At 49.0% G+C, this 26,562-nt stretch overlaps 1 protein-coding gene across 1 annotated transcript in view; it reads right to left on the bottom strand.

The window, feature by feature from the left end:
* Positions 1-26,201, bottom strand: part of LOC117710383 (uncharacterized) — a 79,058-nt gene extending 52,857 nt beyond the window's left edge. Inside the window, 15 exon segments of the mRNA XM_076935276.1 lie at positions 1,210-1,275; positions 1,278-1,357; positions 3,578-3,723; positions 3,775-3,795; positions 3,861-4,025; positions 8,275-8,440; positions 10,201-10,304; positions 14,919-14,952; positions 15,082-15,546; positions 15,628-15,750; positions 18,857-18,927; positions 21,881-21,942; positions 21,945-22,043; positions 23,501-23,554; positions 26,123-26,201. Coding sequence (XP_076791391.1) covers positions 1,210-1,275; positions 1,278-1,357; positions 3,578-3,723; positions 3,775-3,795; positions 3,861-4,025; positions 8,275-8,440; positions 10,201-10,304; positions 14,919-14,952; positions 15,082-15,546; positions 15,628-15,750; positions 18,857-18,927; positions 21,881-21,942; positions 21,945-22,043; positions 23,501-23,554; positions 26,123-26,201 — 1,735 coding nt within the window.
* Positions 26,202-26,562: the final 361 nt, after the last annotated feature.

Genomic DNA, 26,562 nt, shown 5'->3' on the forward strand with positions numbered 1-26,562 from the left:
GGCTGGTTGGGTGGTCTGCAGTGATTCAGATGAAACCCAGGGCCTCACACAGCCAGGCAAGCTCTCTACTGTGTTGAAGTTTTGATGTCACCTGAGAAAGATGCTCTCAGGGAATATCTTCCTGGGTTGGGGGAAGAAGGCCTTCGCTGTTCACCCATCGTCCTGCCTTGCCCTTTCAAACATGACTGCAGAGAGAACAAAAGATGGACTCTCTTCTTACATCCCATCCTCCTGCACCAGCTCATTCCTCCTTAGCACACTCTGAGGCACACACTGTAATGTCCCCATTTCACAGACTTAGAAGGCTCAACAGCAACCTGAGTTCCTCTCCTGGGACACACAGGCAAAGGTGAGTTGGGCTGGGCTTAGAACCAAGCTGTTAACAAGATATGTGTTACCTGTTTGTTTATTTGTTTGTTTGTTTGTTTGTTTGTTTGTTGAGATAGGGTTTCTCTGGGTAGCCCTGGCTATCCAGGAACTCAACTGGCCTCAAATGCAGAGATCCATCTTCCTCTGCCTCCCGAGTGCTGGGATTAAAGGTGTGTGCTACCACCACCGTATGGTGCATTATATAATTCTTTACATTGTTTTTACAGTGCAGGATGGAGGCCAGGCCTTTCATATGTTAGAAAGTGATCTATCTCTGAGCCCCAGCCCTGGCCCCAGGCCCAACCTTTGTTCTTTGAAGACAGGGCATGTAGTCCAGGATGGCCTGTAATTCATCATTCTTCTGCCTTATTGTCTGTAGTGCAAGAATTACAGATGTGCATCATAGCTGGCCAGCTGTTACTGGGATTTTTGTTTTGTTTTGCCAGCTGAATTTATCTTTAACATTCATACTATGTCTAGAGTTCCCTCATTTACAGGGAACTCGCTGGTCCCCAAAGGGACCTAGGATTAATAGTTGGAGTCTTTGTTGTTGATTCTCCTTCTCAGCCATGGTCCCATGCAGACCAGGCCAGCCCTGGTGTCTCTACAGAACTGTTTGTGATCTGCTCAAAGTGAGCAGACCTCGGAGAGTCTCAAGGAACCTGAGGACCTGAGAGAAGGGGATTTTCTCAAGCTATCCATGGGCAGGATGAGGCTGGAACTGCCATGTGGGAGAACACACAGGGTTAATTGTACAACTAGAGGAGCAGAGGACCCCTAAACACACTGCACACCCCAGGAGACACCTGGCACAGCTCCACCCCAGTACCCTACACTTACCCTGGGTGGACCACTTGGTTGACTGTGTGTGCCGCACCTGGGCAAAGACGTCCTCACTGGGGCACTCATCAGAGCCAGGTAGGCATTGATACAGAGCTCTGTGTCCTCCTCGGGGACTTGGTACAGGCAGAAAAGAACTGATCCCTGACTTGGGAAAGACATCCACCACTCAGTCCCCACCCTGCATAATAGTGCCCTTGTTTCAACAGTTGACCCTGTGACCCCATCAGCTTTCACAGTGTCTCTACCATAGGCAAGTTCCCCAACACACTGTCCCTGTGACCCTACTATGGGATGTAGTGGGGTCACGTCTATTCCCCAGTTCTCCTATGTCAGAGCATGGTCAGTATCCATGCATACCATTAATAACATGTGGATGCATTCCAATAAAGCTTTATGTACAAAACAGCACAAACATGAAATGTAAATGTCTCAGTGCTTCCAGGCCAAGTTCTAAGGAAGCCACCTCCAGGCTCCATGCCTCTTCATCAACCCCTCTCAACTTCCCTCATAGTGCAGCTGTTGGATTTTAAAGATCCAAAACCAGAGGATGGGATCCCCCAGAGACACTCACGGATGCGGGACTCGCTGCAATAGCATGAGGTTTATTAATAAATTGATAAAAGCCAGTGCACTGGGGTTCCCTTATATGCCAGCAAGAAGAACCCTGAATTATAGCTGAGGGCAGCTTTTATACTATTTTTACAGAATTTATGAGGGCAATTATACAATTACTTCTTAAACATTAACCATAAAGGCCAAACTCCAACAGCCATTTCCAGGCTCGATTTCCATTCCCAGGCCCAGTTGCTAAGTAACTCAAATTTGCACCTTATCTTTTTACAACAAAGAAGGTCAGCTTAAGAAGCTTCTGTTTACCCAGGTTTTACTGTGTAAAGGGCTTATAAACTCCTGTCTTGGGTCTTTCTTCCTGGAATGTTTGTTTGAGTCTTTGACATGTGCTTCTCCCAGGATGTGTCCCTGGGGGAAGTTAATGTTTGAGTCTAAAACCAAAATAGGAGCTTTTTATTAATTTTAAGTTTCTACACAGCCATCTGGCCATCTATTCATAGTGTGTACGTTCTGAGCACCTACTATGTACCTGATGGCATAGATGACATCGTGAACATGGCTGACCCAGGCCCCATCCACCCAACACTCAGGTTCTAGTGCAATAAAGTTAATATGCAAGATATAGAACACATAAGGAGAGATAGGGAAGCAAGAGCCGGGCTCTGGGGATCTGGGGACTTCAGTGTCAGGCAAAACAGCAATGAAGATGTGATAGTGAACAAGACCCTGTGTGTTTGTGTGTACGTATGTGTGTGTTTGTGTGTGCATGTGTATGTTTGTGTGTACATATGTGCATGCTTGTGAGTGTGTATGTATGTGCATGTGTATGTGCGTGTTGGTTTGTGTGTGTGGATGTGTGCATGTGTATGTGTTTATGTGTATGTATGTGCATGTTTGTGTGTGTGAACATGTGTGTGTGTGTGTGTGTGTGTGTGTGTGTGTGTGTGTGAACCATGGGCACCTTCACTACACTGTCACCTATGGCTCTACTATAAAAGGTAGTCAGGCCACTACCCAGGTCCTCTGCAAGAGCAGCTAGTGCTCTTAACTTCTGAGGCATCTCTCCAGCCCCTGTCTACCTTATTTTTTTAGATTTATGATTTATTTATGGATGGCACCTTTCCTTGTGTAAGTTTGTGTGCAGCTTGTGTGTAGAGGAGCCCAGCTGGATCTGGAGTTGCAGGTGGTTGTGAGCCACCATGTGGGTACCAGGAACTAAACCAGGTCCTCTGTGAGAGCAGCTCCCCACCCTTTTTTTGGTAAAGACTTACTTATTGTGTATTGCATGTGTTACCACCTTATCTCTTGAGCTGAAATCTGTCACTGAGCCTGGAGCTCGGCAGTTCAGCTGGCCTGGCTGGCCATGGCTTCTCCCGTCTCTGTTTCCCTCCTCAGTGCTGGGATTACAGGCATGTTCACCATGCCCAGCTTCTCTGTGGGTGCTAGGGATAAGGCTCAGGTCCTCACGCTTGCTCAATGGGCGCTTTACTAACTGAACAGCTCCCCAGCCATGCTCGACATACAGTTACAGAGTGAGGCCTGAGGATGTCTGGAAGAAAGGGTACAAAGCAGGCTAAGATGCGCTAACAAGTCAGAAAATGGACCACAGAGAGCTCAGTGGTTCATGGGCAAGACCTTGACCTCGTAATGGACGGGTGGGCAAGCTTTTTCCCACAGACTGTTCAGTCAGTTTGCAACAAGTTTGAAGGAAGAGGCGAACTTGATGCAGGCAAACTGCATCAAGTTTGCTCACTGCCCAACTGCAGCCAGAGCAGGGAAAAACAAAAGGACTCACATCTGCAGAGCAAGCATCCTCTGGAAGGCCTGGATAGCCGCCAGCCGGGTCTCTGGAGAGGTGCCCCTCAGGGATGCGTAGGTGCTCAGCACAGGGGTGAGGGCTGTGGCTGCCAGACCTGCGTTGCCAATGGCCTTCAGCACAAGCTGAGGCTGCAAAAACATGGCAGTAGGATGAGGTCTGGAAGGGTCTCCAGCCTCCCACTTGTCCAAGGATGACTTGCCAGGCAAGACCTGAACTTAGTGTTGAGACACTAGCTCTACTCACCTGGCCAGCATCCAACTGGGAAGCTGCAGTTCACACCCGAAGCCTCTCCCAGAGTCCTCACAAGTGAGCCAACTCCAGGTAGCTGTTGGCAGTGCCCATCCAGAGCAGCACAGAGGCTGTGTGCCAGAGCTGAGATGCCAAGGAAGGCTCCTGGGCTGGCCTCTGGAGACTGCAGCAGTGGCTGGGGACAGACAACAGCCGACCCCACCCCCAAGAAGTCTGGTAAATGACCTATGAAAGGGAACTCAGTCCTCCCCAAACCTGATCCAGCATGGCATTTCCTAAACTCACAGTGACCTGACCTCTACCTCCCACAGTGGATAAGGGACTCTGCATGGACTGTCTCTACAGAGATCTCAGGCCCCCTGATATATACCCAGCATAGAGATCTATGCTTTTAGGCTAAAGGGGAAGAGGGACATTTTTGTCATGTCTAGGGGGATTCTAGGGGCACATAATAAGAGTTAGGGGGGTGAGGGGTGTCGCTCAGAGGCACAGGACCTGTTTGACATGCACAAGGCCCTTGATTCAGAGGTTGAGCACCAGAAAAAAAAAATCAAATTTGGTCAAAATGTCACTGCCGGATGTGGTGCTGTAGGACTGTAGTTGTATCACGCTGGAGGCTGAGGCAGGAAAAGCAGGAGTTCGAAGACAGTCTAGACCACAGAGTGAGACCTTCTTTCAAAAGACTTGAAGTAAAGCAATAGTGAGAGGAACAACAAAAGCCGCAGGAGGCAGAGAGGACGCCGTTGTCACGATCCAAGACCTGGATCTTACCAAATGGCCTCTCCTGAATGAGATAACCCCACAGTTGTCTGTTCTCCCCTACACCAGCAGCACTGAGCTGAGTGACCCTGGTTCAAGCTGCCAGCTAGAGTGACAAGGTGAAAGTCGCTAAACAGAAGTGGGTGGAGTATCCTGGCCACAGGGCCTGGCCATCCCACACACAACAGAATAGCACCTCCCAAGAGCAAGAAATGAACCCAAGTTCTCTCTGTACCAAGTGGGTGAGCCAGTGTCCTGAGCAGACTGTGTCACTCCTACAAGGAAGCCAGACAAAAGAGTTCTCTTGCCAGGGACCAGGAGGTCCCCAAGGGCAGGCCAGAGTCCTTTGGTGGATCCGGAGAAACTAAATCCTCCAGTGGAGGCCTGGGAGGCCTGGGAGGCCTGGGCTGGGGGCTGGAATCAGCTCAGAGGAGTCCTGAAGACAACTGGTCCGCTAGCAGTCAGAAGGCATCCACTAGCTTTGTTTTTAATATAATTTCTCTGAACGCAAGCTTGGTCTTTTGATTTTTTTTGGACTATCTTGGTCTAATCACCACCTGGAGAGGTGACTGTGAGTCTAGCAATGAGCTCCTGCACCCAGTGGGACTCCCAGCACCCATGCTCAGTCCCCAGCTCGTGCCCCACACTCACAGCACGCCAGGCTCTGCTGCCGTGGAAGCTTCTTAGAGACCTGAAGTAACCTGCCTCGTGTTGCCCAGCCTGTAGGAGACACAGCCCTGCCTTAGCCCTGGGGTTGGATTCCCAGGTTCAGGTCTTGTTGCTTCTAAAGCAGCCCTGGACTCAGTTCTGAAAAACACAGTTCCTTAGGGCCTGGGTGTATATGTCAGCCTGAGACTGCCCAGTGCTGACGGAGTTCTGTTGTGGTCCATACGAGAATGCAAGGCACAAGGTGCTCACATGGGGACCCACATGCACACCTCTCTACCAGCAGGTGTTTTGGAACCTCAGCGTGTGTGTGTGTGTGTGTGTGTGTGTGTAAAAGAGAGAATGTATATATGACATTGTATGTGTGAATGTTGGTGTGTGTGTGAATACATGTTATGTGTAAATGTGTTATGTGTGTATGTGAATTGTATGAGTGTATATAAAGGTGTATATGTGTATGAATGTGCGTGTACAAATGTGTCTCTGTATGGATATGCAAATGTGTCTCTGTGTGGATGTATATGTGTGTGTGTGTGTACATTTCAGAGTACATGAATCCTGGTGCACGCATCTCAGCGTGTGTCTTCTATGAATATCCACAAGCACAAATAGCTTTAAAGCACACTTCGTTTTTTTTCCTGTATTTATCAAAATAAAAGGCACCTGACTCCCAGCTCGGGTGAGCTAAGCTAGATCCCTGGACCTCAGGGTGGAAGGAGAGAACTGCCCAGTCAAAAGCTATCCTCTGATGTCCACACATGTGCCTCATGATAACAATTAGGGGATTTTTAAAAATTAAAGACACAGGCATCAGGCAGCACTCAGTCTACCATGAAGAAGAAAGAAAGACTGTTTATTGTGACCTTGACCAAAACCAAGCACCACTGCTACCCTCTCCTCACACCTGTCTGTCCCAGTCACCCACCTTGCCAGCAATGTTTTGATCCAGAGCACAGCCCCACCACACAGACAGGGAAACACAGATTGCTGGGAAAGGACAACAGGACAACGCCTATGCCTCATATCCACACCATGCAGAGAACAGGTAAATGGGAGAGGGAAAGGAGGGGAAGAAAAGAGGGATGGAGGGGAGACAAGCTTGCCCAGCCCTTGCATGGTGCTTATGACCAGTGTGCCACCTGGTGGGCTGTGGACTGTGAGTCACTCAGGGTCCAGTCTAGACCTAGATCAAAGTTGGTACCCAAGTTTGTGTCCTTGAGAACAATATATAGCCTGTGGAACCAATCAATCCTAGGGTCAAGGGTCAGGGTTAAAGGTTTGGGTGTTCCCTATACACCCTCAAAAAGCTGTTGGGGCTCAGAGGTACCAAGGCTCTCATCAGTGCTGGGGTCCTCCTAATGCTTCTGGGGACTCTGGCTGGCTTGGTTCAGTCACTGAGTGTGGCCCCAAATGCTGGTTATTCGTCCCCTCACATGCTTCCAGCCTGGGACAATAGGATAAGCATCCCCAGGAAGTACCTCCACCCCCTGAGGCAAATGACAATGAGGCTAGGGCAGGGCCACAGAGTAGGGTTACCTTCGTGGGCAAGCTGCCCTGTGTGGGGACCTGAGGTTTCCGTCTGTACATTAGGGTGCTGACAGTACCCATATCATAGTAGAGACATTGTGAGGGAAACGAGGCTCTGCTAATTGACAGAAACTATTGGCTGGTTTCTCCAAATTGCAACACACCTGGATAAAGGTTTTCGTTGTGGTGGTGGTTGTTTCTTGAAACATCAGCTCTGGTTCTATTTTGTTTTTAATATGTATATGTGAGTGTGCTGGTGTAAAGAAATACCATCTGTGGAGATCAGATCCTCTGGAACTAGAATAGTTGTGAGCTACCTTGCACAGGTTCTGGGAACCCTACTAGGGTCCTCTGCAAGGACAACCAGTGCTTCTAACCACTGAGCCATCTCTCCAGCCCTGTGGTGGCCCTTATTTAACAGGTTCTAATTGGGTGCTGAGCAGCTGGAGAACTGCTTTACACACAGCATGTCATTGCTCACCACAAGCTCAAGTCAAAGAACTAGTTGCATGCTTAGTCCCCATACCAAAAACCAGTCTCAGGAGGGCTAGGGAGATGGCTTGGATGGGCGTGGTGGCCACCTGTAATTCCAGCACTTGAAAGGAGAAGATAGAGGAGCCTCTGGGCAAGCTATTTATCTAGACTTGCCTACATCAGTGAATTCTGGGAAGTGGCACACACCTTAAATCCTAGCTCTTGTGAGGCAGAGGCAGAGGCAGAGGCAGAGGCAGAGGCAGAGGCAGAGGCAGAGGCAGAGGCAGAGGCAGAGGCAGAGGCAGAGGCAGAGGCAGAGGCAGAGGCAGAGGCAGAGGCAGAGGCAGAGGCAGAGGCAGAGGCAGAGGCAGAGGCAGAGGCAGAGGCAGAGGCAGAGGCAAAGTGGATCTCTGTGAGTTAGAGGATAGCCTGGTCTATAGGGCAAATTCCAGGACAGGACAGGCAGGGATACATATAGAGAAACCCTGTTCAAAAAAAAAAAAAAAAAAAAAAAAAAAAAAAGACAGGAAGGAAGGAAGGAAGAAAAGAAAAATAACCTTGCCTCTATGAACATGCACTCACATACATGCAAATACACATTCATATGCACATTTGTTTTTTAGAAAAGTTCAAGAGGTTGAGTCACTGGCTCACAACAACCACATGTATCGCTGAAATTCAAATCCAGTTCCCACTGCTATGGTGGCACACACACCAAGCCTCAGAACTTCAGAGACAGAGGCAGGATGATGCATAATTTGAGGGCAGTCTGGGCTCTGTAACAAGTTCCAGGCCAGGCTGGCCCATAGAGCAAGCTCTGCTCCTCCATATGAGAACCAGATCTGAGACAGTAAATCCTGCCTTACACAGCACCACAGTGCAGCTCCATCCCTGGGCTATGAAGGGAAAGCACAATTTCAGGATGGGAGCAGTTTACCCTCATGTGTCAACCCAGCCAAGGAGACAGGTCAGGGCTGAGGGTTGGGGAGTAGACTCACAAGCAGTGTGTGCACCATGGTGTCTGCAGGCTTTAGGATAAAGGCCAGCGACCACAGCCAGGCCTCGGCCTGGTCTGCCTCTACCTCCCTAGCCAGGGTGAGCTTCTTCATGGGGTCCACACAGTTCTGAGTACCGCAGGAGGACAGAGTATCTACTAGCGGGTGCCTGTGGAGAGCAGTAGTCACAGTATTGTGTCACACAGGGAACAAGCCAAGGCTGGAGGCAGGGGAGGGACATGCCTGAACTCCCCAAGGAAGGAGCCATGCTGGGCCTGTGTCTCTCTTGCTATGACCAGCTAGCTAACAGGAGAGCCTTGTTCACCCTCTGCCAGGACCCAGCAAGAGGATGATGTGGGGATGAGACCCTGTGTAGGCTAGTGGTGCCCAGTTTAAGCATCTGATGCTCTCAGCCCAACACCAAGGGATGCATGTTGAGTGATTTTATTATCTTATTTTCATAGTGCTGGGAACAGAGCCCAGGGCCTCATCTGCTAGGTAAGCCCTCTACAACTACACTACTTCCCTGCCCTATTTGAGACAATCTCACTAAGTTGCTTAGGCTGGTCTTGAACTCAGTCTGTAGCCCAGATTTGGATTCATGATCCCTCTGTCTCAGCCTCCAGTATAGCTTAGATTACAAGCTTGGGCAAGGAGCTTATGTATTTATTATAAGACTTATTTATTTATTATAAGCAAGAAATTTATTAATCTTTTTGTCTATTTAAAATTTTCCCCTGTGTTTTTATTTTAAGACTGAAAAGGGGGTAGAAGTCTCCAGAAAGACATTGTGCTGTCCTGCTGCAGACTGGAGGTGGTAGTGTCTGGAGTGGGAACAGTGATCGTATGGAGGACTTCTCAGTCCTAGCCATCCCCATGGGCAGATGTGAAGCTGGGGCCGCAGCAGGCAGTGAACCCAGCTGCTTCCAACACTCTCCAGCATCTGCTCTGTCAATAAATCTCAGCCTGCTCAACAGCAGGATGGGACTATGGTGACAAGACCTACTTCAGGGCTGCAGTGATTTCCAGGGAGACATGCGGTGGGCTGAGGGTCACCCTCCCTACCCCTGCCATTTCTCTTGTTTATCTGTGGGGCTAGCCTTTGGGAGAGACGAGGGCAGAGGATACTCAAGACATTGTCAGCTCTCTTGAAACATATAGACCTGAAAGGGCCTCCCCACTGTCTGAACCCCAAGGTTCTCCATCTTTTAAGGCTGGCATCATGGTAGCACAGGTCTGGAATCTCAGCATTTAGGAGTATGAGGCAGGAGGATTGCTGTAAGTTCTACGCCAGCTGAGTTAAACGGCAAAATAAATAACCTTCCCTTCCTCTGCTGTGTAGCTTCAGGCAAGTGTCCTAAATGCTCTGTGCAAATCCAAGGATCAGAAATAGCAGCACTTGCCAGTGGAGTCACTCTAGGGATTGATGAATGAATACAGACAAGGGCCATAAAAGTCACATGTTCTTTATCATGTCATGTGGTTGTTTCATGAAGGGTAGGAAGCTACCCTGAGGTGTCCTAGCCCAGTCTGGAGTCCCTGGAATGAGATCCTCAGGGATACCCCTTCACCCCTTTCCTGGCCCCAGCTCAACTAGAGTGAGGATGTGGATGAGGTTGGGGTGGGATCCCAGCCTGCAGCACCCCATACTAGATACTTGAGAAGCCTCCACCGGAGGGGAGCCAAGGTTCTTGGCTTGTCAATCCCTGAGCTTGTACAGATGCTGTTCCGGGGGGTGGTGTCGTCTGTATCTGTGCCTTCACATTCAGTCTCAGCCCCACAAAGCTTGCATTCTGGATCCCACCCTGGCAAGTGGGAGTCACACCCTGCCTGAGGATCCTAGAGAGTTCCAAGGCCACCCACCCCATCAAGGATTCCCCAGTGGCAGCTAACCTGTGGTTCAGCCTCTACCTGGAATAAGGCCCTTACCAATCATCTTGGCATCTCAAAGACGAGCATCTCCAGACTTCTGTCAACTCATCCACAGAAAGGCCTTGGAGCTCAGACACCAGAACCAGGAATATCTCTGTGGTCTGGGGTACAGAGGGGACAGAATACCAAAGGAAACCCCCATGATTGCTTGTCCCCTCCCCTGCTCTGAGACACACTTGCAGAGAAAGCTGGGTATCCAAAAGACAGCTAGGTGGTGAGGCCACATACCCAGCTCGGCACCTGTCTTCCCGGGACACTGAGTTTTGTTTGTTTGTTGTGGTTTTTGGGGATTCCATTTTGTTTCCTATGGTACTGAGGATGGAACACAAGGCCTTGTGCACAAGAGACAAGCACTGCAGCTACTGAGCTATGTCTGTGGCCCTGAGCTTTCTCCTATTGTTGGGAACGAGCAAAGGAAATGTATTCTAAGAGTTACCATTTCATTTTCAGACTCCATTAATCATAGGGAAAAACTAAATTCAAGGTCCTAGGCCCTAGAGGAGCTGGGAACTTCCCAATAGCCAAACAGCTTCTGTTGTAAGGAACCAGTTGTCTGAGTCCAGATATCTCAAGTACAGCTTCTCCATCCTGCTGGCAGGGTCAAACAAGTTCATGTTCCCAGGCCCAGGGACCAACTCCTATCCTGATTGGTGGAAACTCCCTTGCTCAACCCCTTATATCAAAATATGAATGGATAGTGCTAAGCCCACCTGCTCCCTTACTTTATGGTTCTGTCCTTTAAATATGCTGTACAAATGGGGGGTCACCATAAGTTCCAGACAGCCTGGGCCACAGACTGAGACCCTGTCTCAAAAATAGAAAGATAACTGTAGAGGACTCCTTGAGGTCAGTGTGCCACCCCCAGAATGCAGGAGCCTTCCTGGGATAGACCTTCTCCATCACACCCTGTCTTCACTTCCACGGCTGGTACTCATGGCAGCATCAGAATGCTGATTGTCACTGCAGCACCTGGGCCTGACTCAGGTAACCTCAGAGACTCTCTGTCACTCCCGAAGGCCTCAGAGTCCTGGACCTGTTTCTTCTCTGACTCCTGGCTGTAGGGATGCATATTTGCAGCCACCAATAGCCGATAAGTAAACCCATCTTGTGTACCACAGTTTCTAAGGCAGACATTTGGCTGAGGTGTGACTCTGTGTCGGGGCACTTAGGTAGCATGTGTGAGGTCCTGGGTCCTGTTCCTAGCACCTCCAAAAAGAAGAGAGAGAAAAAAAACAAACCCCCAAACCACTTGGCTCTACAATCAGCATTTAATAAATGTGTGCAGCTTATGATTTCCTTCAGAACGAGTGTGCCTGCTCCCCTCTCAGGCACCCCAGCAGGCATTTTGCCTCCCTCTGGCCTCCCAGCGAGAGCTTTGGCCAGGCCATTCCCACCACTGCCCCCCAGGTTACCAACACCCCCCCCCCCAGAGAGACACACACACACACACACTGGGAGTTTGTTCTCTATGGGCACCAAGTCCTGGCTTTGTTTCAGGACTGAAAACAAACCTTGTCTGGGGCCACTGGCCTTAGGAAGGGGCAGACATTGTAGTCTCCTGGCAACGCAGGCAGGCTTGGTCCTCCCAGGGGGTGGGGTCTGATGGATGTGGGCTAATGTTTCCCTGGAAAGCCTAAAAACTGGTCCCTTGGCCCAGGACCTCCTAGAGAAGGTGGAGGCCTCTAACACAGGCACTGCTTCTCTCCTCAGGGAGACCCAGACCCCATAGTGCACCTTGGCCTGAGTTATATGACCAAGGGAAGTGCTGAGCCTGAGGTTAAGAAGTGCTCTCAGCTGAACCGGAGAAACAGGTCTGTCATGTGGCTTCTCACAGTCCTGTAGCAGAGCTGGGACGTGGTAAAGTGTAGCAGTTCTCAGCTTGGACTACTCTGCACCCAGAGTGCTCAATATGGTTGTTATGACTACAGGCAGGGAAGGTGCTGGCATCTAGCTGGTAGAGACCAGGAGTGCTTCTTCTGTCTACCACAGTGTACAGAGCACCCCAACCCTATGACAAATACGCTCAGGGTAAGAAGTCTCGCTGTGGGACCAGACGGCCTTGGAGAAATGCCCAGCTCTGAGGGTAGGTGGGTGAGAGGAAGAATACAGCCTCTGCCAACACAAGGACAGGAAGTATCCTAAGGTTCCACCTGTCAGGTGGAGAAGCCCATGGCTGTCACATGTCAGCAGCAACTCCACCTCTGACAATGAGGTCCTGTTCACCACTAACGAGAAGTATGGCTTCGTGCTATACATGGTAGGCTGATGGCTAGTGCATAGGAGTTGATTTGGGGGTGATACACCCTGAAAGTGATTGCTACGGTGGATGTGCATCTCTGAATACGTCAGAATCAATATTGGATCAGACCCTTTGAGCTCTGGGTTGCTTTGATCTTTTGGTTCTTTGGTTTTTGCTGTCCTGAATTCCCATCAAGCCTCAGCCTCCTAAGTGCTGGTGCGATCCACCATACCCAGCTCAACTGCACACTTCACATAGTGGCAGCACGGTGAAATACACCTCAGTAAAGGAAGACATGCACGTGTATGTGTGTGTCTGTATGTGTGCATGTGTGTGTATGTGTGTATGTGTGCATGCATATGTGTGTGCCTGTGTGTGCATGTGTGTATGTGTGTGTACATATGTGTATGTGTGCGTGTGTATGTGTGTGTGCATGTGTGTATGTGTGTGTGCATGTGTGTGTATGTGTGCATGTATATGCATGTATGTGTACACATTTGTGTATGTGTGTATGTCTGTGCATGTGTGTATGTGTGTACATATGTGTATGTGTGTGTGCATGTGTGTGTATGCATGTGCATGTGTGTGTATGTGTGTATATATGTGTGCATGTGTGTCTGTGTTCACATTCATGTGGTGCACATAGGTGTTGCTATGCATTTGTATGTGCTCATGTAGAAGTTCAAGATCTGGGTATTTTTCTTGATTGCTCTGTAACATATACGGATACAAGGTTTCTCGGTGAAACCCAAAGCTGATTTGCTGGTCTAGCCAGACAGTTTACTCTCCTTGTCTCTGCCTTCTGTGCGCTGCAATCACAGATGGCCTACCATGCCCACCTAGCTTGTTTAAATTTATTTTTTATTTTTAATAACCTGTGTTTGTCTGTTCCATGTGTGGGTATGTGCATGTGTATGCAGTACTCTCAGACAGAAGAGTACATGTGTATCAGGTCCCCTGGAGCTAGAGTTACAGGTACTGAGCCCAGACATGGGTGCTGGGATCCAAATTCAGATCCCCTGCAAGGACAGTACATGCCGGTAATCACTGAGCCATCTCTCCAGCCTTCACCTAGCTTTCTGTGAAGTTTCTGGAGATCCAAACTCCCTGTCTCATGCTTCATAGCCAGCGTTTTACCTAGTAAGCATGCTGTTCAGGTGTTTTTCAAAAAAAGACTGATTCTAGAAGGTAGACATGTAGCTCAATAGTAGACTACTTGCCTAGCACTCATGAAGCCCAAGGAAAGAAAGAAAAAATCAGATGACAGATGAATCTCAGAGAAATTGAGAGTTTGGGGCCAACCGAGGCTGTATAACAAGTTAGACCCTATCCTGAAAACAAAAGCCAAGCATGGCTGCAATCCTAGCTCTCCGGAGAATCAGGAGCTCAAGGCCACCTTCTGTTACACAGTTAGTTCAAGGCTAGCCTGGGCTACATGAGACATTATCTCTAAAAAACAAGACAATAACAACAAAAACAACTGAAAGTAAAAATAATGTTTTGGGGGCTGGGGAGGTGGCCCAGTGGTTAAGAGCACTTGCTGCTCCTCCTGATGGCTCAGGTTCAACTCCCAGCACCCACAGGATGGAGCATGAACATCCGGAACTGCAATCCCAGTCTCCACAGGCATCGCACACAATGCAGTGTACAAACATACATGCAGACAAAACACCCATATGTATAAAATAAAAATAAAGGTTAAAAAGTAATAATTAAAATACTTTAAAAGAATAATATTCTTAGTTCTTTATTTGGAGGAATAATTGGGTTCTTTAAGAAGGCCAAACAAACAAACAAACAAAATAAACCAAAAAATATTTCTTTTTGCCCCAGACATAGGCCTTAGCCAATTCTTTCCATACACAACTGTAACAGAGACCCACTTCAAAGGAAAGCTGTGCATCAGCAAGAACTTTCTGGAAAATCAGGAATCCTGAGTCATTGAATGTAAGGCAAATTGTCCTCCAAATGCTCAGACCAGAAGATTCCATCTGAAGACAATTTAGAGAAGGGATAACAGCAAGGTAATGTACTCGGAGCCAGGCGAGAGCCCACAGAAACTTCTAGAAGAGGCTAGCTCCTGGCAAAGATCATTTCTGAGGTAGGTCAGGGCACACAGGGAGGGAAGGCCCATGTGGGCCCTCTGAGGCTCCTTACATCCACCCTCCCACTGTGGCCAGTGTGGGAAGGGTAGAGTCACCTGTGAGGGACGGGTCCTGGGCCACCACGCGCAACAGTGTGAGAGAGGAGGGTGCCAGTGTGTGCACAGTGCTAGCCTTCTGGAGCAGGGGCCCAGCTGTGTGCCACTCCTCACAGGCAGCCTCCTTGCAGGACACCTGGAAGCTTTGCCAACAATTCAGGTGTGGAAGCTAGACTGGACTGGACCAGGACAAGACACATACTCAGACTGTGTCCTGGGGACCCAGGCCATCTGCAGGAGCTGCACCAATAGGAAGGGCTAAGGGCCCATCCTCACCTGGGCATTGACATAGCAGACTGGGCAGAGGATGCTGGGAGATTAGACATGGGGAATGGGAGAAATCCAGCAGACAGGAGCCCAGAGACAGGAAAGGATTGTAGCAGTCAGAAGAGCTAGTAGTTGCAGTGTGGACAACGGTCCTCCTGGCCTCTCAGACCCCTAGGGGCCAGGACTCTCAGGAATAAGGGTTGATGTAAATGTGACCCTTTCTTCCTTATAGGTGGTCACTGTCCAGCGCACACATCTGCCATTACAGAAAGATGTGGAGGGGGGGGAGAGGAGGAGGAGGAAGGAAAGCAAGCAGGGGAGGGGAGGGAGAAAAGGAGAGGGGCAGGTAAAAAAAGAGGAAGGAGAAGGAAAGGAAGAGGGAAGGGAAAAGAAGGGAGGAGGGGCAGAGCAAAAGGATAGGGGGATGGCAGAGGAGAGTGGCCTGTGAGTGTGCATACTTATCATCCCAGGCAGTGACAGAGTGTACAGGGAGGAGTGAGCACTCTTCAGGGAGCACGTCGCCAAGTCCTTGGTCTTGAGCAGCTGAGCCCCTTGACTCTTGTATGTGGTGGGACACCGGCCCAGAATGTCTACCTGAGATGTTCCATAGAGTAGTCACTCCCCTGGCCCACCTCCACTCCCCTGCCTTACCTCCACTCCCCTGCCCTTCCCTCTGGCCTCACCTCCTCAAGGGTCTTGAACTCATGGACAGCTCCGCACAAGGCTCAGAACTGATCACTTCACATTCAAGGCCCAGCGTGGCTCAGAGTGGTGGGGACACAAGTGGACGGCTTGCCCAGCACTGAGGATGAAGCCAAGAGGAGTGTGGCCCAGAGCAGCACTGTGGAGGGAAAGATGAAGGTCACAAGGGCCACAGTAACTCGTCCTGCAGATCACCTCCCAGAGGAAAAGCCCAGTACTGCACTCCCGAAAGGTTTGTTGCCTCTCCCTTCTCTCTGTTCAAGGCATCTCCTAGGTTTGTCAGCACCATGACAAAACCCATAGGCAAGTGGGCTTATGCACAAGAGGCTCTCAAGATTTGCCTGAGCTCTGAAACATCCCACTGAATCCAGAGTCTGTTGCTCCAAAGGATACCCCAGTGGCACCGAGACCAACACCAGGCGTCCACTCATATCAGACAAGCTTTCACTGAACTCATGCAGCATCCAAAGGAGGCCTCTTGTCATTAGCCCCTCCTCCAGAGCGTCACCTACCAGAGAAAACTCCAGTACGGGAGAAAGACAGACTTTGTTCCAAACCGTATCTTTACATTTTCTTTTGTTTGTTACTTTAGACAGAACATCATATCCCAAGCTTCCCTGAACTTGCTGTATATCCAAGAAGGACCTTGGTCTCCTAATCTTTCTGATTCTAAACGAAAGTACCACTAAACTTCTCTTATCAGTGCTGGGGACTGAACCCAGAACTTCATGCGTGCTAGGCAAGCACTCCACCAACTGAGTTACATTCTCAGCCCAGCCCCCCTCCCCCCCAAAAAACACACACATTTAATTTGTGGCTGGGGTGCAGGGGGTTCCATTACTGAGGACTGAACCCAAGGCACTGTGTGGAACAGGCCTTGGAAAAATGGTTTTTACTTTAAGTGTTAACTCCAGACCTGGGCCCACAGGTAACTGGACAGAATCAAAGCCAGGCCTCTCTGCCTTCATTCCATGGGACTTTTTCACCGTGGGCCACCTGCTTTCCTCAACAGGTCTACATGTATGCTGGTCAGGCTTTGTTGTCAACTTGATACAACTTAGGGTCACTTGAGCAGCGGGACCCTCAACTGAGTAACTGCCCAGATCAGACTGCCCTGGAAGAGTGTCTCGATTAAGGATTTATGTGGGAAGGCTAAGCCCACTGTGTGTGGCACCATCTCTCGGCAGTTGGGCCTGGACCTTACTTACATAGGACCTTACAGGAGGTTAGAGAGTTAGCCGGTAAGCAATGCTCCTCCAGTGCTATCTGTTCTGACCTCCCTCAAGAACAGACTCTTGAAGTGTAAGCTTTCTTCCCTCCCACAGCTACAAAGAACAGATTGACAGAGCGTGCTAACCTGTATAACCCATCTCTTCCCTGTTAGGGCTGCAGGAACAGTGGAAGGTCAATTCTAACCTCATGCTCACCTTGGATTCCAGGAAGAGTGAAACTTTGTAGGGCACATCACTCCCTAATGGAGGGCAGTTACCCATGATGGGACCGAGTGGCCCCCTCAAGTGCTGACAGTGGAAAGGCCTTCCTCAGACCACTGTCACAGAGCCAAAACCGAGCTAATGATAAGCAGGCTGTACTTTGCTGGGACAGCTTGGCCATGCAGACCACGACCCCAGTTCTTCCTCTGAAGCTCAGGTCAGCGCCCGAAAGCTGGATGTGGGATCTCTGGAGCCCTGCATCTGTTCTTCCCAGAATGTTGCACTGAGTTGACTGCCCTCTCTCTGCTCTTCATAACTACTCAGTTCTTAAATTGGTGTATCGGGACTGGTGGCCAAGCTTAGCTTGTGTCAGCTACTGGAGCTCTGGCTTTTGCCCTCAAACTCCAAATTACAATCATTAAAACTAGGAATCTAGGAGTGGGGGCTGCATACAGCAGCCAGGGAGGTTCTGGGAGCAGGGCCTCTGGGCCCTGCTCCTGACTGGTAGGAGGGCCTGTGTTTGGTCCCTGGAAGGTCGGGGTTGGGTGTTGGGGGGGGGGGGGGGATGCTGAGGTCTGCAACCTTATGTGGATACAGGAAACCAAGCCGATCCAGGATAAAGAGAACTACTGTACTCCAAGCCACAAGCCAGTAACGCAGGCCCCAGAGCAGATGAAACTGTTTCCATTTCCACCTCCCAGGGAGGCCCTTGTCCCCTCCTTCTTCTCCAGTTGGTGTCAGAGGTAGGGGGTCCTAAGGCAGTGCCTGGAATCTCAGACCCTGAGCTTAGAGAAATTCCAATGGCACTTCCTCTCTCAGAATACAAGTGTCAGTCTGGTCCCAGGGAAGTGACAACCCCCAGGGCCCCTGATTTAGCATTTCTGATGAGGAGTGGGGGACAATAGGTCCCTTAGAGGAGACAGCCTAAAGCCTTTCAGGAGACCCATCTGCCCCTGGCCAGCATCCCCCCACCTCCTGCCCCTGAATTCTTGGACAAAGGCTTTATTTTTTTAACAAATGAATTTGCAATAAAAAAGGAAGAGGAATCTGTCAGACGGGGGCTGTCTTCAGCGGGCTGCCCTTGGAGCTTTGAGCCCACTGTCAGGGAGGCCTGGGAAACCAGCGTAAAGGAGAGTTCCAGGCTTGGCTGGGTCACAAAAGGGCAGCTAAGCTTGGGGGCAGGCAGGACATTGCCTTTTACCTTCTCAGATAATGGGGGAAGGGGAGCCAACTGTTCTGGGGGTTGGGGGGAGATGGGCAGCGAAACAGATTAGAGCCATCCAAAACCTATACAGGGGTGGCGGGCTGTGCCCCCTGGGTAACTAGCAGATCATGAACTCTCTACCTGCTCCAAGTGAGAGGCAGGCAGTAGTGGGAAGTGAGTCCCCTCCATCAGAAAAGAGGCCACCCAAAGATGCTATTTGGGGTCACTCAAGGCTCCTGTATCATGAAAACTCCCAATTTTCTCACTGGTGATCTAGCCTGATAACTTGACAGAGTCAAAATATAAAGATGAGCTAAGTGTGTTGGTACACAAGGTGATCACTCAGGAGGTAGAGGCAGGATTATTAGGAGTTCAAGGCCAACCTTGGGCACATAACAAATTTGGGGCCAACCTGAGTTACAATAAGACCCTGTTTCCAAACAAAACCGGTTAAGCTAGACCTGCATTTGATCTTTACTCCAAAGTGACATCTCTTCATCATGGCTTGCCTCCCCTGGGTTTTCTGCTCTGGCTCAGTGAACCCAAAGCCCATTAGTCATGTCAAAGGGTCATGGGCTCATACAGGAAACACCAGGCCAGGGTCTTACCTCAGACATTCCGACTCCTTCAGAACTTCCACCTGGGACCCAGGAACAGACATCACCTGAAAGTCTTGAAGCTGAAGAAAAATGTTATAAGAAAGATGGCCTCTCGGTTCTCTTTGATGTTAGAGGCTAAAAATCCTTTCCTCAAAAAGAAGGTTCTAGATTCTGGGTGGTGGATACTGAGATACTTCCGTCATAAATAACAGAAACAGCCAGGTGCCTGCTTCTCCCGGCTACATGAATGTTCTCATTTTACCCAGAAAGATTTCAAAGTCTGGTAGGATTCCTGTAACAGAAATCTACAAACTAAAATAAAAAGGGAAAACTAAAAAAGAAATTAAAAAAAAAATTACTTATCTTTCAGGTATGGCACACAGCCTTCATCCCAGAGTTTGGGAGGTGTGTGCGTGTGTGTGTTCATGTGTGTATGTTCATGTGTGAGTGCGTGTGTGTGTTCATGTGTGTATGTTCATGTGTGAGTGTGAGTGTGTGTGTGTTTTCATGTGTGAGTATGAGTTCATGTGTGTGTGTGTGTGTTCATGTGTGTGTGTTTGTGTGTGTGTTCATGTGTGAATGTGTGTGTTCATGTGTGCATATGTGTATGTGTGAGTGTGTTTGTGTTCTTGTGTGTGTTCATGTGTGTGTGTGCCTGTTTGTGTGCAGGGAAGGACTTAAGGAAGGAAGAGAGGACAGAAAGGAGGTCAGAGAGACTGACTGCTGGACGGATGGATGGACAGACGGACAGATGGAAGGAAAGAAGGCGGTCCTGCAGAAATATGAATCAGTTGGTAGTCTTTACAAAGGTATTGTAGGGCACTATCCTCCCAGAACAACAGACTTCATCAGACTAGCTGTGACAATTTCCAGGACATCTTGAGACTGGAGTTGTTGACATTGTCATTTTCTCAGAGGAGTGGGGGAAGGGCCACTAGAGGAAGGTGGGTAGATAGTAGAGTGCTACTCTGGTGTGTGTGAGACCGGGAGACCCCGCCATTTATCCTCAGCACCATTCTTAAACATTATTTTTTAAGACTTATTTTTATTTATATATTTATTTTGAGTCTATATGCTATGTTGTGAGGGTGTCCAGGAGACAGAAGAAGCCATTTGATTCCCTACAACGGGAACTACAGGACGTTGTATTAACTGGCATGTGTACTGGGATCTGAACTAGTCTTCTGGAAGACCAGGAAGGGCTCTTAACCATTGAGCCGTCTTTCTAGCCCTCCATTCATTATTAGTTAAGAATTTGGAATTGGGCAAGCCTGGTGGTGCACACCTTTAATCACAGCACTCAGGAGACAGAGGCAGGAGGGTCTCTGTGAGTTCAAGGCCAGCCTGGTCTACAGAGTGAGTTCCAGGACAGTACAGAGAGTCTTTATTTCAAAAACAAAACAAAAACAAACAACAAAGAGAAGTATGTGGAGTCATTCCAAAGGCACCACCCTGTGGTCTACATGAAGACACACAGAACAGTTTGAGAAGCTCTTATCAGCAAGTACTTCAGCCAGCTCGGGAATGGTACAAGAGCTCGCTTCAGGACTTCAGAGAAAACTAAAAGGCCACGCACGTATACTGCACAGGCAGGTAAACATGGCAGCCATCATAATAGGACATACAGGACTAGGTGGGCAGCTTCTCCTACAAAGATACATAGGCTCTTTAGATATTTGAAGAAAAAAAAAAGAAGAAGAAGAAGAAGAAGAACCATTCAACCACCCAGTAAAGGAGCCCACATTTCCGCCAGGACTCACCCACTCCATCTAACCACTCACTTTTGTCTTCTGCCCGTGGACTAAACAGTGCAAGGCCAGAGTCAAGCAGAAAGAATGGCAGGGTGGGCCTAGAGGCTCATCTGAACATGTATGTCCACCAGTCTCCGTGTGTGCATGCGTGCGTGCACATGTGTATCTGTGTGTATCTCTGTGTGTGTGTGTGTCTGTGTGTATCTGTGTGTGTCTGTATGTCTCTCTGTGTGTATGTGTGTCTATATGTCTGTATATGCATGTATATATCTGTGTGTGTGTGTGTCTGTATGTCTGTGTGTCTATATGTGTCTTTGTGTGTCTCTCTGTGTCTATGTGTCTATGTACGTCTATGTGTGTGTTTGTGTGTCTGAATGTCTTGTGTGTCTGTGTGTCTGTGTGTATCTGTATGTCTGTATGTGTGTATCTGTGTGTGTCTGTCTGTATGTCTGTGTGTGTCTATATGTGTCTCTGTGTGTCTCTGTGTGTGTCTGTGTGTCTATATGTATCTATGTGTGTGTCTGTGTGTCTGAATGTCTTGTGTGTCTGTGTGTCTGTGTGTATCTGTATGTCTGTATGTGTGTATCTGTGTGTGTCTATGTGTCTATGTGTGTCTCTGTGTGTGTCTGTGTGTCTGTATGTCTGTGTGTGTCTGTGAATTTGTATGTCTGTGTGTGTGGTGTGTGTATGTCTCTGTGTATGGGTGGGGCTGTAGGTCAGAGGACAATTCTAAGTGTTTTCCTATCGCTCTCCAGATTATTTTTGAGACTGGGTCTCTCACTGAATCTGAAGCTTGTGAATTCAACCAAACTGATTGATTGGTCAGTGAGCACCAGAGATCCTCCTGTCTCTGCTTTCTCATACCAGGGTTACAGGTGTACATGGCCACACTGAACTTTTGACATGGTTGCTGGGATCCAAACAAAAGTCCTCTTCCTTATGTAACACTTTACACAATGAGTCAATCCCCACACTCAGGTCCCACTATTTGACTAAAGACTCTGGCTTTCCTTGACTTTGCTCAAGCCTTGGACCTTAACACTTCACCCTCAGTCAAGTTGACCCCATATCCTGTGACCCTTCTCACTCCTTCCTGAGCCCCAGTTTCTTGCTGCTGGGTCACCTGGCACCAAGATGGTATTCCTTCCATACACCCTCCCTGAGGACCTTACATCCTGAGTCTGAGATGCAAAGATCTCTGTTTATTAGATGAATCAGAAATCCAGGGGGCAGTGTCAACTCCTTAGTGCCAACCCAGCCTCCCGGTTACATAGACACTTACCCACAAGGCCATCTGGCAAGGGCCTAGCACTTCAAGGATGGCCAAGCCCTGGAGGCTCAGACACCGGCTTCCAGCGGTGCCCCCTGCAAGCTGGTGCTGGTGTTGCAGGAGAATTGGTAGGTGTGTCTGGTGCCCACAGGGAGGTATGGCCCCACTGTCCCCGGAACCAGATGGAGGGAGCAATGTCACCTTAGCAAATGTCACTCAGCATCGTTCGCACTTCCCCTTCCCAGGTGGGACCTAAGAGGCTAGCCTGGCTTGGAGAAGCCAGGAAGCAGCAGACACCCATGAATGGCTCAGAAAACAGACTCACAGAAAATACTTAGTAAATTAAGCAAGGCTTTTCTGAGTTAAGCTCTCATCTTTTAGGATATGTGCACACACGTGCATGTGTCTGTGTGCATGCACATGTGTGTGGAAGCCAGAGAACACCACAGCTGTTATTCCTCAGGCACCTCACTTGTGTTCTGACACGATCATTTACAGGCCTGGAGCCCCTTGATTCAGCTGGGCTGGTGGCTCACGAGCCCCAGGGGTTGCAAGTGTGAACCACTACACCTGAACTTTCTAAATGTGGATTCTGGCAACTGGACCTCGGTCCTCACGGTCCTCACGTCTGCTTGATAAGCACTTTACTGACTGAGCCATCTCCCTGCCAGTCCCTCCTCCAGGAAGTACTCTCGCTTTCACTATTTTACAGAAACTTAATCTGAGACTGAAAGTAGTTAACAAACTTAGCAAAGGGCACATTCAGACTTCTGCAGTCTGGAGCCAGTGAGATGGTGGCAGGGAAAGGCCCTTGCCACCAAGCCTGAATCCCTGTGACCCACAGGTAAAAGGAAAGAACTGACTCTCTGAAGTTGTCCTCTGACCTCTACACAGATATCATGGCACAGGAACATGCATGCACCACCCCGGCACACACACACACACATGCATGCACACACACATGCATGCACACACAGAGAGAGAGACACACACACACATGCATGCACACACACATGCATGCACACACAGAGAGAGAGACACGCACACACATGCACACACACATGCACGCACGCACGCACATCTTTGGCAGCCTGGATCCTCCTCTACAACCTCCATAATCATAAAGTATGAACAGGCTTTTGGCTCTGTCTTATTGGCAGCCAGCCTGGATGGGGAAGACTTGTTGGCATAAAGAGGAATTGCTGGAGGGGAGGGGTGTGAGGAACAGAGATGTCTGTAATTTTCCAAGCCTGTCTTCAACCTGACAGAGAACATGTCATAGTTCAATGTCACCACATCACTGCCACACCAGGTCCCCAGGATGCTTCTCTCTTTCACCAATTAGTTCCAATTTCTTTGGGTATGCTCCACCCCCAAAGACAGTTATCTATCTGCGAACTCCAAGAGAGAAGAGCATGGTTGGGGGCTGGGACTGCCTGCCTTTCTGGTGTGTGGGTGGCTTGGCTGTCCTCCCACTGGTTGGGAACACAACCAAGTTCCTATGGGACTGTTCCCCACCCCACCCTTCAGCTCTGCCATCCTCCACAGCCCCCTTGCTCTGGCTCTGGCTCAATGGCCTGAGACTCCTGGTAGAGGTGTGACTCTGTGTCCCTAGGAGATGCAACTCACTTTCGCAGGCAGCCATGCAGGATGCTGCCTCCTGTCCATCCTGTGAGTCTGCAATTTCTGAAAGCACAACCAGATAGAACCAGCACAAGATGAGAACGAGGAGATGGGAACAAGGGATGCTCTCCAACCTCCTACAGGTCTAAGGGTTTGCCATACCCCTTGGCCCACTTGCCCTTCCCCAGTTTGAACCAGTATCAATGCCTCTGATGGCTCAAGCAGGTTCAAGATGGTTCAATGAATAAGAATACTTGCTCCCAAGAAGCCCTGTCTCAAAAAACAAAAAACAAAAAACAAAAAAACAAAAAACAAAAAAACAAAAAAGAAAAAGAAAGAAAATAATTTTTTTGCTGTTTTGAAACACAGCCTAGTATGTGGTCCAGGCTGGTCCTGACTCCTTCAGCCTTCTAAGTGTTGGGATTACAGATGTCCATTGCCACACCCAACCATTGTGGTTTTTCAGTTGATTTTGTAGTTTTGTATGCCGGGGAGTGAGTTTGCTGGGGACAAAACCCAGGGCCTCATGCATGCCAGTCAAGAACTCTACAAGTGAGTCCCCCGCACCTCCCTTTTAAAGGCATTATTACAGTGGCATGAATATAACATAGTATGCACAGACACTCAGCTCTTTTCTGTGCACAAGCCCTGCCTCCTGCTTATCCATGACTGACAGCGTGTCCATGTTTCCCTGCAAAGCCAGCCTGGGAACACCTTGACCTTCTAGAAAGGGCACATGTTCTAAGAGCCCTTCCCATTTCTCAGGCACTTAAAAAAACAAACAAACAAACAAACAACTACAACCATAACCATACTGTCATTTCACAAAAATGTTTCAAAGAACAAAGATCATTTGGTAACAAATCCATAAAAAGTAACCGAAAAGGTGAGGGCACGACAGGCAAAAGGCTTCACCTGGGTTCTGCATCTTATTTATTTTACATTTTCATTCATGTGTGTATTTGCTTGTATGTGCATGTGTATACATGTGTATATATGTGTGTGTGTAAATGTGTGTATGTGTGTCTGTATTATGTGTGCATGTGTATGCATGTGTGTGCATGTGTATATGTGTGTGTATATGCGTGTGCATACATGTGTGTGCACAGTATTTTATGTGCTCGTGTGTGTGCTTGTGTGTGCATGTGTGCACATGTATGTGAGTGTGTTTGAGTATGCACACTTGTGCACACAGGCACCTATACTACAACACATGTAGAGGCCAGAGGATAACTGGCTAGAAGCAATTCACACATGTACCATATATGTCCTGGATCAAACAGACTGTCTGGCTTAGTGGCAAGAACCTTTCCCCTCTGATACAGCTCGCTGGCCCCATTTACTTATTTGGAACAGGGTCTTGCTATGTAGCCCAAGCTGGCCTGAAACTTGTAGTCCTCCAGCCCCAATGTGTGTACTCCAGCTTGCCTGGTTCACACTCACTCACTTCTGAGAAGAGGTTTGTAATGGACCTTGTGTGTTCTGCAGCCAGGAAGGGAAAGGCCTCTTGTTTCCATGGTCACGTGGATCCACCTCTCTCCATTCGTGAAGCCAGCTAACAAGGGTTCACTGAATCCCCAAAGGAGGAAGCCACAAATGGAGATGGCCGCCCTGGCACCCCACACCCCACTGATAGGTCACCCCAGGCTATTGCATGCTTGGACCCTCACTGGTGTATGAGAAAATTTAAGTAATTGAAACAAAAATCTGATACTTAATTCAGATACGAAAACATTGTGGAACGTGTTGGAAACCACAGCGCCTGCCCCATCTAAAGACATCAATTTTTTCCAATGAACTTTAGCGTTCCAGTTGAAACAACTAGAAAGGCATGGAGCACACACCTGTAATCTCAGCACAGGGAGGTGGATGCAGGTTAGGAGTCCAAGGCTCTAGAACCCGACTACACACTGGGCTATATGACACCTTGTCTCAAAAAAACAAAAGTTGAAGCAGGGCGGTGGTGGTGCACGCCTTTGACCCCAGCACTTGGGAGGCAGAGGCAGGTGGATTTCTGAGTTCGAGGCCACCCTGGTCTACAGAGTGAGGACAGCCAGGGCTACACAGAGAAACCCTGTCTCGGAAAAAACCAAAACAATCCCCCACACACACAAAAAAAGTTGAAAAATCACCAAATGGAAAATGCATACTAGATTTCAAAGGACGGAGGCATAGACATTAGATGCGTTCTATGTTTATCTTGAAAATCTTGGGTTTAAAAACTTATGAAAATTAATGCTACCTACTTTCACATTTTAAAAATGCTAAATTGGGAAAGTTAACATTCCACAGTCAGGAAACATATGCACGTCCATCTCAGCGTCCTCCAGAAAGTCACCCAAGCTTGGGAAAGTTTCTACAGGACCCCTGACGCCAGCCTCCCAGTCCCTCCCCCAGGGTTCAGATCAAGTCTCCAGCAGCTTCTGCAGGCCCTACCTTACCTGCTTCAAGAAGGCAGAAGAGGGAAGGAGGGAGTTGGGGAGAATTCACCTCTAAGTTTAGCTCTGCTCTTCCCAGTGAAGCAAAGGGGGATGGTCAGAGGGACAAAGAGGCATCTGGAGGGAACCTGACTCTTGCGGATCAAGGTGGGTCCTCTCTCCATGCCACTTAAAGAGCAGCATAATTACTTACTGCCTGAGGTCACTCCTGCCTGTGCCCAGAGCAGGACCAGCACCAGGAGCCCCATGGATGCCAGTATCAGTATCCTCATCCTCAAGGAACAGGAGAGCCCACAAACCACAACTCACTCCCTAGAGGAGCCGGCTCAGCTCTCCCCTGACCAAGACAGAGGGAGTGGGGTGGTGGGGCATAGAACAGCCAATCAGAAGCCTTGTGGTGACACTACCAGCTCCCTGGGAAGGGATAGGAGGGGGCTTGAGATCACTGAGAGAAAAACTCTGTTTTGCCTTGGGGGAAAGCAAAGGCTTTTGTCTCCTAGGAACTAGCGAGGTCTCAAGGCAGTTCGCACTGTGAGGGTCTGCTGCTGTTTTAATGTGCGCGTGTGTGCCATATGGAGTTTGGGGACTCAGCACAGGCTTTGCACCAAGCTCCATTATCGGCTGAGTTATCCT

The sequence above is a fragment of the Arvicanthis niloticus genome, chromosome 6, assembly GCF_011762505.2.
Source record: "Arvicanthis niloticus isolate mArvNil1 chromosome 6, mArvNil1.pat.X, whole genome shotgun sequence".
Taxonomy (NCBI): Eukaryota; Metazoa; Chordata; class Mammalia; order Rodentia; family Muridae; genus Arvicanthis; species Arvicanthis niloticus.